A 15,579-nucleotide genomic window follows, 5' to 3' on the forward strand; every position below is an offset into this window, starting at 1 on the left:
TTTTATATTTTTTTATAATTACTTTATTTTGAATATTAAGAATGAAATATGAAAAACATGTCTGGACGTGTAGTTTAAATTATACGGTATAAATAATTGGCATTTATTTGTTTTAAGTTTAAGATGTTGGTTTAGAGTTTTTATTTTAGAATTAGAGTTTGAGGTATTTATATTGAAATTTGGAGTTGTCTCATGTAATAATTACTCTCTTTTAGTCTTCTATAACTACTTAGGACAACAATTTTGAGTTATTCAATTGGATTAGTATTTTGTTTAATAGTAATATTTTTTCATATATATTACTAAAAATATATTCTTTATCCATAATTAATAGTCTTATTTTGACTCAATCCAGATTTTAAGAATGTATGATAAAAAGTGAATTAAAAAAGTTAGTGGAATTTGAATTACACTTTTATAGTAGTAATAAATTATGATTGAGACAAGTTAGTGGAACGTAAAGTTCACTTATTAAAATAAAGATCATTATTTTCGCACGAAGGGAAAAGGATATAAGATGTAATTTTTCGCAGACGAAGGAAGTATGTATATATAGTGCAGCCCCTACCACAACTTTTTTCTGCGTCCGCTACTGATTTAACAAAACAAATACTTAGCAATGTCAATTTAACCCTCTACAATATAATAATTTAAAACTATAATAATTAACTATACTAATCTCAATCTAGCTTCCAAAGAAGGCCTATGGTAACTTTTGATGCAACGCCTAACGAGTGGTTGTGTAACTGCGATCAATGTTATGTAGATGGAACAATGTAGCATTGAAGTACATTTATATCTGTGAAGTGTGACATCATTGAAAATGTCTAAGTCCATGAATGTTTTATGTCATAAACGTCATATTTATTTGAAGTTCTACATGCCATATGACTTTATTAGTAGCTAGAGTGTCATCCAACGCGTTACTTGAGTCACTTCTTTTTATTTATTTTATAAAAAATTATACTCCCTCCATCTACGCATCCAAAAGCTTTGTGACTAGCTAGAGTGGTATACTCCTTTCTTTTGTCCCACATTATTTGAGTCACTTCTTTTTACTCTTATTTTAGAAAAATCATACTCCCTCCGTCTACACATCTTGAGGCTTTCTGATTAGCTAGAGTGGTGTACTCCTTTCTTCTGTCCCACAATACTTGAGTCACTTTTTTTACACTTATTTTAGAAAAAATATACTTTATCCGTCCAATAGAAGATGACTAACTTTCCTTTTTTATTTATTCCAACCAAGATTACTCATTACTAAAGTTGGAAACACTTTAATCTCTACTTTATTTCATCTCTCTTACTTTACTCTCTCCACTTAACACACAAAATAAAACTGCATAAAATCTCGTACCGTCCAATGAAGGAATCATCTTCCTTTGGACCGATGGAGTACTAATAAGGGATATTGGTATCTAAAACCATGAACTTTACCTAAAATTTGGTATTTCCCACGAACTTTGAAATCGGTCTATAATATCACAAACTTTGCATTTTGTTTGGTATTTCCCAAACTCACACAAATAAGATATATTCATCAAAATCTTATTTTACATAGTATATCTATCAAAATCTTATTTTACGTAGGCAACCTTGATACGTTTTATAATATTTTAAACCACTTTTAAGTTCATAATATGTAGGATAAAAAGAGCCTCGTAAATTAGTCAAATATAGTAATAGACATGTCGTATGAAATACCAAACAAAGTGCAAAGTTTGTGATATTATAAAGTTATTGGGAAATACCAAATTTTAGGCAAAGTTTATGGTTTTAGGGATCAATTTCCCTACTAATAAATACTCCCTCCACCCCGTAAAAATATAGCCAATTGATATGGCACGTGAATTAAGACAAAATTGGTAAAGTAAGAGAGATTAGAAGAAATGTAGTTAAAATAGTATTAGTAGATAGTGAAACTCACATTATTAATAGTGTTTAATGGTGATATAAGTTGCAAATAAGTTGATGTATAGTGTAATAAATTGGGATAACTTTCTAAAAATAGAGGTGCACATATTTTAGTAGGACAGAAGAAAATGGAAAATTTTTATGGGACGGAGAGAGTAGTTAAAGTGAATATAGAATAAAATAAGAGAGAGCATACGTATAAGAACACTTTTTTTCATTATTCTCTCTCACTTTACCATCTACTTTTACTATTTATTACTTCCTTCGTCCCAAGGTAATTAAGTTTTATTCCTTTTTAGGTTGTACCAAATAGTTGAGTCATTTCACTTTTTGCAAAAGCATTATCCTCTTATATTTTACTCTCTTCCTCTCTTTTACCTTATTCTTTCCACTTTAACCTTTAACGCATCATTTTTTTAAATGTCGTACCCAAAAGAAATGACTCAACTATCTTGAAAGGAAGAGAGTATCATTTTCTCAAACCGAATGTGAAAAAAAAAGACTCGAGTAACATAGAACAGAGGAGGAAGTACATTTTATTTAATACAGTAATCACTTGAGGCCTACAGAAATTTCATACCGATCTCAGTATTAATTTGAAGACATCATTTTGGTCATATAGACATTTACATTTTATTTAATACAGTAATCATTTGAGGCTTGCAGAGATTTCACACCGATCTCGGTATTAATTTGAAGACATCATTTTAGTCATATAGACATTTAAAGCAACAATCTCAGCATTACTTTGACGACAACTGACCATCATCTCAAAAACCAGAACAATTTAAAATTGATATAGTTATAACAAAATAATCAGTCCATTTCCAAAACAAAAAAAATTCGAAGCAAGTTCATTCATTTAAACACACAATTTAGATAACTACGAAAAACATGTCAAGGAAAAGCAACACAGAAATGAGAGCATCGACCAATTTGACAATATAAATTTGAAGCTGTCATTTGAAATCTTGGTTATTTAACAAAGGGCAATTATTCATTCAATTGATGCAATAATTTTAGCTGCATTCCTTTAATTAATAGCAGCTTAAATAACTGCCCCACTTGAACCAGAAAAGGTAAAAGAGAAGGGAAAAAAGGGCAGAAAATACCAGGCATTTGAGGCCTCTAATCCTCCCATGCCTAAAACTACAATCTTAACAAGAAACAATTACGCAACAAATGAACAAAACCTAAAGAGCGGGAGACGAAGAAGTACGAGGTCTATCACGGATTTCAGCCTCCTTTCTTACCTAAGAAAAATAAATAACAGCCAGGTACTCTCACACACACAGAAAATGAGACAATGCTAAAGGGGCAGTGATTATGCAGTGCAACCGATTACGGCAAGCATGGAATGAATTAAATGTCACCTCGACGATCCCAGTCAGCAACTCCAATGCCAATTCTGAACTAATACAAGCAGTTGCGGCCTGCTGGCGTTCCAACATTAGAGTTACTCCACATCTTTGTTTGAGAGGCTTTTAACGCCATCTAACTGGAGAGCATCAGCCAAGTTATCTGAAAATTTATTTATCGAATCAGTAGCAAGAGTAGCCATCGTATTTCCAGTAGGAGTAGCTCGCTGTTTTGCCTTCCTGTCCAGCAAGGCTTTCTCTCGCTCATCATAGAAGTTAAAATCATCAAGAAGAGAGGTGTCAGCATCATGGTTCTTGAAGATCATTAACATTTCAATTCCTTGTTCTAGCTTCACCTAAAATACAGAAATACCATCAAGTTAGTCATATGCATCAACCCATTAAAACAAGATGATTAAAGGTTAGCACACACACACAGTAATGAACCTCCAAGAAGAGTGGATGATCTATACATGTATGGTACAGAAAACTAAAGTCTTGACAGCATTTGACCCAGAACTGACTTCCTACATGGTTGGGCACTCGGGTTTTTAATTTTGGTGGAAAACAATTGGATATTAAAAGAGGAGACAATCCAAAAGGAGAACAAAAAAAGAACAAGGAAGACGATAAAAAAGAGCCATTAACTGCACACTTTGGACAGAAAAAAGTTCCTCCTCTGATATGGAGTCAGTGTAGGATACCAAAGAGCCCAGAAACCAATGGCCAAAGAAATCCAAGACCTTTAGCTATATATTATAGATGTAACCTTCAAGAGAAGTAGAATATAATCAGTCATGTGATTAGCAAGTTAAGGGAAATTTTGCAAGGTGAAAGTCACTAATTCACTTGATACAAGTAAGCTCTGATCTCTAATGTTTTCTAATAAATTGGAGTAGATTATAACTTTGGCTAGAACACTTTCAAATAGCAATGCTGAGTGATAACAGTTAAACACTTTCAAATGGAACAAAATACTTCAGAAGATAGCAGAACCTCTTGTGAATCTCGACTGTGAGTAACAGGCTTGTTGTCATTATTCTCAAGAAGTATGTGACGGAAGCGACTGTTGGGTACATCTTTGATAATATGCCATTTAACAGGAAACTGACCACTCCACCGATCCTGCTGCCAGTAATCAGCACTGGTCTCAAAGTCAACAGATCCAACCATCTCAGCTACCCCACAAAACTGTCCACTGGCATTGACCTGCAAGTAATCACACTTATTACAATAGCAAACATGAAGAAACGGATATAGCAATCACCATAAAAGATCCACCAAATGCATGTTTCACTTGTGATGGAATTTGATGCAATTATTATTGGTTATGTGATATGGAATAACAACCAATATAATTGCAGAACATTGTGGTTAAGTGATGTGGAATAAAAAACCAGTGTACTTACAGTATCATTATTTATAGAAATGGGTCACTCACCACTTAAAAGGCTTCATGAGGGGGGGGGGGGGGGGGGGGGGGGGTTATATGAGACAGAACCATCATCAAGTCGATGTGGGACAAGAATGGGGGATTTCAACACGCCCCCACACGTGTGGGCCGGAATGAACATCGACTTGGGTCTATTGATACCATGAATGTCCCCATAACCAAAAAGGGTGGTGCCATGGTAATGCAAGTATGTTTATTATCAGTGCCATACAATTATTTTACTAAAATATGTGGCTTATAGTTCTTTTTATTGTTCAAGTTTCTTTTTCAGGAGATTGCAGACATCAAATCTCCCATACAAATTTATCAATCAAGAGTCTTAGAAACTAATAACAAGCAGATCAGACTCCTACATGACATAAATTAACAGAGTAAAAGTTCAAGAATCTTACAGAAAAAAAGAGAAAGATTGGACAAATGCCCTCCATTTCTTTTGCTTCATTATACGCAGCATCCAATTTTCTGTTTCCAAGTGGTGTGCTGGCCCAAACATTGTATTTAATACTTTTATGGATATTGTCTTCGCTGAATGACTTGATGACAAAGAATTTTGCATGTTCATAATCGGTTATGAAATCTGGGGAGTTAAAATGTTGGACATGAAATCTAGAAGTAGATTCAACATCTTTACTGCTATCAGTAGATCCTTCTTCTGGGGAAATCTTGCTTGTGGGCTTCAAAGCCCTAGGTCCTCGGTTCCGATCACCAGAAATACCAAGTGTGTCTGTAGAGATATTGACAGTATCTCTATCCCTTTCACGTCTTCCACCTCTGTCACTCGTAAATCGAGTCCGGTTGGAATTAGGCCCAAGAGTGCTCTGGTAAGAACCACTATGGGGAAAATGCCTAGCCGAGGAGTTTACTGTTAAACCGAAACCCTGATATGATGCCTGCCATTACAATATCAGCAATCCAGAAAAAAAGTGAGAATTTAATACGTGGATATTTTAAAGTGTTTTATGGAAGATTTTCCATTGATCAATCATCACTACAATGTTTACAATTTACACAAGAGATACCTGCATTAGATATTCAAGAAACAAGATATAAGAAGAAAATTAATTACACATGCCTCCATATACAGAACTCAACAGAAGGGAACACAGTGGAACATAAATGGGTTTTTAGTATTATGTGGATTGCAGGTGGGAGAATGAGCTAAACAGGAACTGAAAGCATATGGGCAAAACAATAGAAATAAAGTGTCTATCAGCTTTAATTGATCACCTGCTTGACTAGTTGACTATGACTCTGTTTTTCTCCTTTAAAGTGACGCACCATCCATCTTATTAACAGACTTACAAAACTTTCTAAAGTTTCTAGGCAGATATGATCTTTGATTGCTCAAGCAGATTTAAACATGATGTGAAATAAAGGAAAACAAGTTTTCTCTACTAAATGGATGGTTAATTGGCTATACAAGAATATATCCTTTTTCTGCAGTGTACATTTTGTCATTACGTTTGACAAACCTGTGCAACATTTTGCTCATACGATCCAAGTATGCCAATAGGTTGAGGATACACATTTCCAGAAGTTAATGGAGACATGAACCTGCTAGTATCTAAGGAACTCGAACGGCTTGGCATTGGTTCGTTAGAAGCAAACTCGCCAGGGAAATTGTAAAGACCATGACCACTATTCCCAGAAAGATCTCCACCACCAAAAGAACCAAATGGTAGATAATAACCTGACCCTGGCCCAAAAAATGCATTGTCAATAAGGTTTTCTTGGCTTCCATTTCCTGATGGCATCAATTCAAACTGTGAAGCTGGAAGTCCCGAAGTAACATGATGTGGGCCAGGTGAAACTGCTGGCGGATAGTAAGGGGGAGTCACAGGCATTTGGTGTGGAGAAAACAGCTGACCATCAATCATTATTGAAGACATTGGGCTAGCAAGTGGGGAAAACTGTCCATATGCCATCTGGGAGTCGAAGCCATAGCTTGGTGGGAAGAAGAGTGAAGAGTTATCATTGTACATTCCCTTTCACATTGTTAAAACATATATTAGTGTCTATGTCTTCAATCATAAGAAAATATATGTATGACAAAAATATTTACACTCACTGGAGGTATGACATGCAAGTTGTTGGCATTAACATAGTTAGAATGGTCATCCCAGTTACCACTGCCATTATCATAACCTACAGGAAAGCAATGTTAGAGGAAATTACAAATAATGCAAGGTATAACATAGACATGCATGAACAGGACATAGTCGTCATTTATTGGTAGCACCAGGCGACAGTATAATTCCCTTACATTTTTCTTTTTGCTAAGGGATGAGAGAAGAAACAGAGCGCCTAAAAGGAAATGATGACCAATTCCAACAATAACAACATTCGTAAACACTTTTCTAGTTTTCTCTGTATAAGGTATAGATGTGCGTGCAGAAGCTGTGCTAGAGAAATCAGCACAGTTGGCATGACCATCATCAAAGCCTAAGGTCAATATGTTTGATACACTTGAAGTAGGAGTTGCCAACCTAGAAGTTCACATTTGAAAAAAAAAATGCAGACTTGGTCAGGTAACTCAAAATTCAATTCCTATGGGTTCATATTTTCCCTGCACGGCAGAAGCTTCTATGATTATCCTGCAATAATCATGCAAATATGCCATCATTATCACTATCGGAGCACTAAAGAAAATGTATTCCCACATCAGGACATAAATTTCTATGCATGAACAACCAAAAATGAGACCAATTGTCATGGATACAATTAATCAAGTCTGTTGTGCTACAGGGAAAAAAATCCATCCTTAGTTTTGTCAATTAACTACCTCCAAAATAGTAACCTTGTTCTTGAGGGGTATACGCATTGAATGGATGCACTGCGGTAAGAGTTCCACTTGGTTCTGAAGTTGCTGGCTGATCTTTTGTGGTTCTTGAGGCACCTGAAATTGCAGTATCTGGAGAAGGATTTGTAGAAACAATTCTTTCACCTTTTGGCGAGGGACGCTGGTAACAAGTTGAAAGAGAAGTAGAAATGGAGCACATCAGATATGCTAAAAACACATAAGGATTTACAAGCACAGTAAAGGATCATATTACTGAAGAGACCTGTTCAGGCAAATTATGTTTCTCAACAGCTTGGTCACCTGGATCCAACAATAATTTACATAGAAAAACAAAAACTTACAATTAATATCAACAATATGGAGCTTACTCAGGTAACAAACTACAGCAGTAAAAAAAATCCTTATGCGCAATTATATATCATAACATGGTTAAAGTGAAAACAAATCCTACAAGATGGTGGCGGGGGTAATAGAAAGGAATGGAAAACTAAAAAGTGTGCATTTGTCAACCCAAATCAATTTGATGAGTGCATCAATAATTAACGGAGGTTGTGATCAAGGTCCGATTTCAAGAGTAAAATTCTGCAGCGTTAAGGAGTCTTAAAAATTCAGAAAGTAAAGGAATGAGCCAACAACAGTAAACTACATCCTTGCCCAATTAACCATATATTCAGTTCCAAGACAACTGAGAGATTGTATGGCATATCGTGATTTGTCTTCGATTCAAAATAGAGCACATTTTAGAGAGGCTGACAGCTCAGTCAAGACTTCACCTAAACCATTCTAACAAAACATAAATCAGTAGAGCATGATATACAAATCGCTCCAATACCCTAAACGTAAACCCTAAAATCCAAATCTGAGAAATGCAAATCAAAAGGGATTCCAACATTCCAATACCAAACCAGCCATTGTTAAGGATTAAATGCTCCATAGTGAGTGTACGGTATGAATTCGAGGGCAACCAAAAAAATTGCAAGTAAAAAAAACGAGCAGAGTCGATAAAAAGGTAAGAACGAACCAGTAGATTGAATAGGAGCGAAGCGATCGAGGCTCGGCTGATTACCGTCTTCCATTAAACGCAGCCAAATTAACTCAAAACCAATCAAATTGAAAAAATAGCCACTGAAAAACCAGATCTGCCGGGAACTGAATCACTCAGCTGATGATCCAACTAAAGGAATCGGATAAGTGCGTGCGCGAGAAAGCCCTCTCCTTCCATAGACAATTGGAATTGGCTCTCAATTTAGCGAGGGCATCTAGAGAATGCTGGAACTGGCTTCACGGGAGGGTTTGAAAACAAACAGACAATAAAGGGTTTTAGAGAGAACTATATATGCATACAAAATATGCATGCTTCTTTGGATTCATTTCCGATACAGCTTCATGTGTTTACCTGATAAAACTTTGAGAGTTCAATATTTTGTTTCTATATTTTATTTCATTAGATTCTTAGTAATAATCCTTCTTTACTAAAGTAGTTGAATCGTATATTATTTTTTAAGTTGTCAATTTTTGTTTTCTTTTATACTTTGCTCTCTTTTTTCTCTCATATTTCATTCTCACTCCTATTTTAAATTCTATGGTCAAAAAAGTACATCAAATTATCTGAGGAACAAGGGGGTATTCAATTCATTAGATCTTTATACGAATGCATTTCAATATACACTAAGGGGTTTATGTAGTTTTAATTTTAATTTGGTTGGTTCTTTATTTTACAGATTTCAGAATGAACTAACTTTTCTTGTTGTTAGTTAAATATATTTATTTCTCTTATTTATCTTGAAATTAATTCATTTGCTATATCGTAATAATTTATTGAAAAATGAAAAAATATTATTGATATTGCTCATTATTAACTTATAATTTTTTCATTTTTTCAATTATTCTTGAGTCGATATTGCAACTGAATTCATTTTTTAAATAAATATTAATAAATAACTAAATAACTTAACTAACATAAGAAAAGTTAATTAAATTCTTAAGTCTGTTGGAATAAAATTCATTCAATGAAACTCCAAAATAAAAATGAATTAGTACAAGGATTTAATGAACCAAAATTTGTAAAATAACCTAATAAAATAAATTGTAGTTCATGTGAATCCGAGTATTCACAATCATAGGATACAACGACATCGATGGCCATGGGTTCATTGGGGTCCGAGAAGAAGGTGGAGACATGACAAGGAACTAAGCCGAATTTGGAGGTCTAATTCAAACCAGAATATTCCTATGAAGATAAAGTCCAAATTCTCTTCTCAGACCACCATTGTCTTCATCGTCGAAAGAGCTCCGCGTGAGTACCTTGCACGCTTCAATTGGAGCCCGGATGAGGAAGTTATGATCGTTTTACATAAGTTGCGCAGTTCACAAGCAAAACGCCCGATTCTAGAGAATTTGCCTGATCTAAGGAGGAAAAACGCATGACCCGGGCGTTTTGTACTACTTGCGTTTTTGAACTCTTTTTGTCTTTTTTTCTTAATCATTTTTATCCTCTTGTATAAATACCTATGTCTAGGGTTTTTGTCATTAGATTTTGAACATTATTGAAGAACAAAGACTCAAATTTGAGCACACATCTTCATCATTGAAGATTTATCCAAAATCCCTTGTTGTTGCTTGCCGGCCTTAGATTATTTGTTAAGGTATGCTTGCTAGTTCTTGTGTTGCTAGTTGGTGGAGCCATTAGACTTTTGTTTGTGAAAGTACCCATTGGGTTTTTCTTTCTTAAGCTTAAATCTAAATCATAACACATATCATCTTCTCCTTCTTTTCTATCTTTTTAATTGTCCTATTTCTTGTTTGGGTTATTGGGTAGTTTTGCAAGAACAAATCCGGGCACATATGTTTCTTGAATCAACAAGATTCATATTAGTAGTGCTTGTTTCTATACACTTTGATCAAAAGAGAGAAACATATGCTATCTCACAAATGAAGCAGCTCGAAGAACTAAGACTCTAAGAGCATCTCCAATAAGGAAAGGAAAAAATCAAAAAGGTATATCATCTATTTACATTCTCAAAACATGAAATATACCCTCCAAAAAGTAACACATTTCAAAGAGGAAAAAGTATATAAAAGGCAAATAATTTTTTAAAAATAAAATAATAGTACAAAATACATTAAAAAACATAAAGTGTGTAATGCATTTTCAAATATCTTCCCTCTTGAAAAATGATTTTTCATGAAAATAAGACAAATATGATAGTTAGAGTATCTCTTCCAAAATGGAAGAGGTAAATGGAGAGGTAAAGTCGTATAACTACCATATTTACCTTTTTTCATGAAAGGGAGAGGTATTTAAGAAGGTATTATACCTTTTTATTATTTTGAAGAGATATCCTAACTCTTCATTAATGAAGAAGTAAAATTCTATAACTATCATATTTGTCTCTTTTCATGAAAACTCATTCTCCAAGGGAGAATGTATTTGCTTTTTAATGCATTTTGAACTACTACATAATTTTTTAAATATAATTTACATATATTTTCCCTTTGGAATGCGTTACTTTTCTTTTTGAGAAGGTAAATAGATGATATACCTCTTTTATTCAACGATCTCTCCCGTCATACACGACCACCATATTCGGAGAAGTTTTTCAAATTTTAATAAATCAATCAATCAAATACACTTTCCCCCTCTGCGAAATCGAAACAAGTTTTACTGATAGACGATTGATGAGCAGAAGAGAGCACACAATTGAAGAAGACATTGGTGAAGATTGAAGAAGAAAAAAAGAAAGAGAGGATTGCAGAAGAAAACAAATACTAATATAAGAGATAGAGAGAGAAATAGAAAGGGCGTTATATATAAATCTTCTGCAATTTTAGCTATTTCCACATTCTGCAGAATAAGTAATTAACTCCAAGACCTTACGCTAACATCTACAACAATCATCACATCACATGAACATATACATTATCTAACTGATATAAACTATCATTCAGTCTCAAGAATGTCGACCAAGTTCTTACCCTTTGTCTCAAAAGGGGAGAGGACGACGCTGAGAGCACAACCAAGAATCACAACCTGGAAAAGAATAACTGCATATATCTGCTGGCAATTAGCAACCAGTGCTACTGCTACGAGGGGGCAGATCATGCCTCCAATTCTCCCTACAGCAGACGTTAGTCCAACAGCAGCCCCCCTTATGCTAGTTGGGTATACCTGCGCAACAACAAATCAAGATGCCAATACAATAAACCAGATGTGCCAAAAGACAATAATTTATCCTATAATGGTCTCTCAAAAAAACAATCCTAATAAAATGCAAAAAGATAACAATTTATCCTAGGAAGATCACATCTACCTTTAGTTTTGCATAACATTCCTTGGATGGTTGGTGACAACCTGATCATGCATCATTTTTACAATTAAAAAAAGATATACTCCCTTCGTCCTATTCCAGTAGATTCGTATTCTTTTTTGGGCCGTCCCATTACAGTTGAGTCATTTTCCATCATGGAAAAATTCAACACAATCTCTCTTACTTAACTCTCACTTCAATTATTTATTTTATTATGTGTTATACTTTATTCTCTTTTTCCTTATGTACTTTATCTTATCTCCTATTTTATTTCACTCCAGTGAACTCACTAGACAATATATATTCCTTAATTTCTGTGGCCAAAAGAAACACCACAACTATGACGGGACATATGGAATATAAAAAGTGTACCTCTGGGGCATAAATACAGGCAACTATGAACGTTGCTGAAACTAATGCACGAGTTCCAAACAACAGAGCTGTGGTGGTAGCCTCATTCTGACGAGTTAATAGCGGAATAAGTAGAATAGAAGCTACCACAAACATGATTATCATGCAAAGCTTGCGACCGACTCTCTCCACAATGAAGGCTGCTACAATGAGACCAGGAACCTCTGCAAGAACACTTGCCATCAGCCTAATGTAAGTACTAGTAAGCGTGCTGTAAAACTTTTAGTCTGATCCAATTCGGTCTTACCTGCCAAACTAGTAATAAAAACATCTAGATAAAGGCTTGCGTTTTCGCTTTTCTCTGAATGCAACATGGTTAGGGTACACTTACTTCCACCACTGCTCAGTTCAGAAGTCAGCAGTATAACACCATAGTATGAGAAGGTATTCCCAAAATATAGAAACCATAGAGCAAGGGTAGTTCTAATTAATTTTGGAGAGAAAAGGAGAAAAAGTGACGAGGAAGATGGACTGCCTTTGTAGTTGTCTGCTTCATCTACTATAGGGGACAGCAAAGGGGCATCTTCCGGTGCTGCAAACTCGTTACCATCCTTGATATGATCAAGAACAAGTCTCCCATTTTGGAGTGTTGTCCCATTAAAGCGCGCTGCTTTTTCCAGAATATGATGAGCCTCTTTGAATTTCCCTTTCAGACATAAAAACCTTGGAGATTCTGGTACTAAACAGTACAAGAGAAGTACGATGAAGCAAGGTCCAGAAGAAATTGCGAGTAAGCATCTCCAGCCAAAATTAGGCATGACAATCTGTAAAAGGATATCAATTTTCAAGGTTTCAAGAGCAAGAGAGAAGAGTGAGAATTACATACCCATGCAAGACCGGCCTCGAATATTGTTCCAATTGTCCAGAAACTTGAAAAGACAATCATCCAGACACCTCTGTTTGGTACAGGGACGAATTCCAGAAACCATGTGGTGAAAGTATGCATACCCCCAAGACCGACTCCAGCTATGCAACGAAGTGTGAGCAATGACATGTAATTTGGTGAAAAAGCACTTAATAGCCCAGCAACAGATGTAAGAGTGGCAAGACCTAGGATTCCCTTCCTGGAAAGGGAAAGAGAACCAGAACATGCTTCATTCTATATAAAATGAACTGCAGAAATGATAAAGACTCAGTTCGAGCATCTCACTTTCGTCCATAAGCATCTGATATGACACCCCAAAAATATGACCCAACCAACATCCCTGCAAAGACCACAGTTGATATCAAGCTCTGCTCACCAGGAGACAGATTCCACTCCGATTCAACCGCTGCTCCAATAAACGAGAGAATCATAATCTCCATTGCATCAGCAATATAACCAAGTCCTCCATAAGCTAGCATAAGACCTTGGTATTTGCCAAATCCAACCGTGGCAAGTGCTTCGTCCAGAGAGTACACATGCTCAGATTCTGCCATCTGCACCATCAAGAATGAGAAGATGGGAAAGAGTTGCAAAATGCTTCATGTGAAATGGTGGAAGAAATTTAAACCTAATGGAGGCAAGTGAACCATTATAAATGAAACTGAAACTACTGCCTCCACCTTCTAAAGAAGTCACAACAGCTAAACCTAAAAAATCATATATTATTAGGGGAAGTTTACCGTTGAGAATTAATCATTAGTATAAAAAGCTGGGTGATATTGGCATATTTTGTCTTCTTTTATGAATTGTTAGCAAAATCATAATAATCCGTGAACTGACGAATGAATCTGGAGAAAATCAACTGAATTTCTAGCGTCGTCGGTGCACTGTCAATGTAAACGTCGGAACAATATATTCATAAGACGGAATTCTACCCAGAGAGAATCCTGTCCTCATTTTGCATCATAACAACGAATTAAAGATACAACAATTTCCGTAATAGCAGCAGTGATGAACCAAAAAAAGGAAATTAGCAGTAAGAATGGAGAAGATAAGCATAGGCAAAGAGGGGTTCTTACAGTTAGAGAAGGGGTATTCCCTCCGTTGACGATGGAATGTGGCAGCTGATCCTCAACAATTTATTCTATTTCGCCCAATTCAAATACTAGTACAGTACTACTATTTCAATTTGGTTTCCATATATTCAAATACATTTAATAAATCTTCAAAAATCTCATTTTATTATATTTTTTTTACATTATAGGATAACAAAAAAAAAATAGTACGCCGAGTTAAGCTCAGATACAGGGGGACCATGCCTACAAAATGTTTCATCAATGTTTTAAATTAGTACAAAAAGTTTTATGTTAGCATATATCATACAAAAAGTTTGATTAATGTTTTAAATTAGTACATTCCGTCAAATAACACGAACACTGTTGACTTTTTCTTATTTTTCATTCTTCACTTCAATCCAAATTATATCTTAGTGAAATAACACAGTTGACACTCCTGGAAATAAAACGTGATGAACACCTAAAATGAATAATACTTGCATTAGTGAGATAAAAATCGTGATAAACACGTAGAATGAAATTCCATTCTCATTAAACACCACAACTTTATTTCGTGTTCTAGTCACCAGAAAGAGTGTATATTTTATAACAATCCACAGAGGATGAGCTTTTAAACTAGCGATGGTCATCAAATAATCAAGATGTTGGAAGAACGAGCTAGACGTTTTATATGAATATCAAGATCATTAAATAAGGCTGGCAACGAATGGGGGAAAGTGTCAGCGGTTGATGGTTGGGCGAATTTTTGATGGTAGTAAATGCAGGTAATAAATATAGATCACGACACAAGGAATTACGTGGTTCGATTTACTGAGGTAAATCTACGTCCACGGGAAGAAAGGAGGGCAAGATTGTATTGCTTGATCTGGTTTACAGCTTACAAATACAGACTTGCTATATGATATTGGATGTCTAGAGAGCTTTTTTCCTCCTCCTGGTCTATCTGATCTAAGTTCTATTTATACATTGAACTAAGATCGTGGCTTGCATCACCACTAACTAGGTCGTGGCTTGCATCACCACTAACTAGGTAGTGGATGTCGTGGAGGTCATGAGATCCTGCATGGGTCCACTATCTCTTTGTTTGGTCTGTGGAAGTGTGTCCATGCAAACTACTGATTTGATCGAGTGGTGGAGCCGAGCTGCAGCTCAAAGAAGAGATCAAGAAATGAAGCTCGGCTTTGAGCTAGCTCGGCTAGAAAGGAGTTCGGCTAGAAAGGAGTTCGGCTAGAAAGGAGTTCGGTGAAAGGAGTTCGGTAAGCTCGGCTTACCGAGCTGGAACTAGCCTGGAACTAGCCGAGAAGAAGAAGGCAGAAGAAGGAAGCTCGGCTTTGAGCTGGAACTAGCCGAGAAGGAAGAGTTCGGTTTTGAGCCGAGTAGCGGTTATAACTAACT

General features: G+C 35.6%; 2 protein-coding genes across 6 annotated transcripts; both read right to left on the bottom strand.

The window, feature by feature from the left end:
* Nucleotides 1-2,833: 2,833 nt before the first annotated feature.
* Nucleotides 2,834-8,939, bottom strand: LOC121752357 (YTH domain-containing protein ECT4-like). 4 transcript variants are annotated; one of them, XM_042147377.1, is made up of 8 exons: nucleotides 8,547-8,939; nucleotides 7,788-7,825; nucleotides 7,523-7,685; nucleotides 6,794-6,870; nucleotides 6,198-6,710; nucleotides 5,118-5,615; nucleotides 4,269-4,481; nucleotides 2,834-3,628 (listed from the first exon to the last, which is right to left on the bottom strand). In XM_042147377.1, the coding sequence occupies exons 1-8, from the start codon at nucleotides 8,599-8,601 to the stop codon at nucleotides 3,371-3,373; spliced, it is 1,815 nt and encodes a 604-aa protein (XP_042003311.1). In that variant the 5' UTR covers nucleotides 8,602-8,939; the 3' UTR covers nucleotides 2,834-3,370. The 4 variants fall into 4 exon arrangements, with proteins under 4 accessions (XP_042003311.1, XP_042003310.1, XP_042003313.1 ...); XM_042147376.1 differs by having other exon boundaries at nucleotides 7,508-7,685; nucleotides 8,547-8,938; XM_042147379.1 differs by lacking the exon at nucleotides 7,788-7,825 and having other exon boundaries at nucleotides 8,547-8,937.
* Nucleotides 8,940-11,314: 2,375 nt separating this feature from the next.
* LOC121752470 (organic cation/carnitine transporter 7-like) lies at nucleotides 11,315-14,272 on the bottom strand. Of its 2 annotated transcripts, none has more exons than XM_042147563.1 (6): nucleotides 14,188-14,272; nucleotides 13,394-13,662; nucleotides 13,070-13,307; nucleotides 12,491-13,007; nucleotides 12,205-12,407; nucleotides 11,315-11,693 (listed from the first exon to the last, which is right to left on the bottom strand). In XM_042147563.1, the coding sequence occupies exons 2-6, from the start codon at nucleotides 13,660-13,662 to the stop codon at nucleotides 11,466-11,468; spliced, it is 1,455 nt and encodes a 484-aa protein (XP_042003497.1). In that variant the 5' UTR covers nucleotides 14,188-14,272; the 3' UTR covers nucleotides 11,315-11,465. The 2 variants fall into 2 exon arrangements, with proteins under 2 accessions (XP_042003497.1, XP_042003496.1); XM_042147562.1 differs by lacking the exon at nucleotides 14,188-14,272 and adding an exon at nucleotides 13,849-14,121.
* Between the last annotated feature and the right edge of the window lie 1,307 nt (nucleotides 14,273-15,579).

Source organism: Salvia splendens, chromosome 10 (genome assembly GCF_004379255.2).
Source record: "Salvia splendens isolate huo1 chromosome 10, SspV2, whole genome shotgun sequence".
NCBI lineage: Eukaryota > Viridiplantae > Streptophyta > Magnoliopsida > Lamiales > Lamiaceae > Salvia > Salvia splendens.

Coding starts and splice junctions, on each gene's coding strand:
- LOC121752470 (XM_042147563.1), bottom strand. CDS start 13,662: ATGGCAGAATCTGAGCATGTGTACTCTCTGGACGAAGCACTTGCCACG. Junction 13,308..13,393: donor TCAGATGCTTATGGACGAAA/GTGAGATGCTCG, acceptor TTCCCTTTCCAG/GAAGGGAATCCTAGGTCTTG. Junction 11,694..12,204: donor CCTGTATTTATGCCCCAGAG/GTACACTTTTTA, acceptor GTTGTTGCGCAG/GTATACCCAACTAGCATAAG.
- LOC121752357 (XM_042147376.1), bottom strand. CDS start 8,601: ATGGAAGACGGTAATCAGCCGAGCCTCGATCGCTTCGCTCCTATTCAA. Junction 7,826..8,546: donor CGCTCCTATTCAATCTACTG/GTTCGTTCTTAC, acceptor TGTTGGATCCAG/GTGACCAAGCTGTTGAGAAA. Junction 7,686..7,787: donor AACATAATTTGCCTGAACAG/GTCTCTTCAGTA, acceptor ACTTGTTACCAG/CGTCCCTCGCCAAAAGGTGA.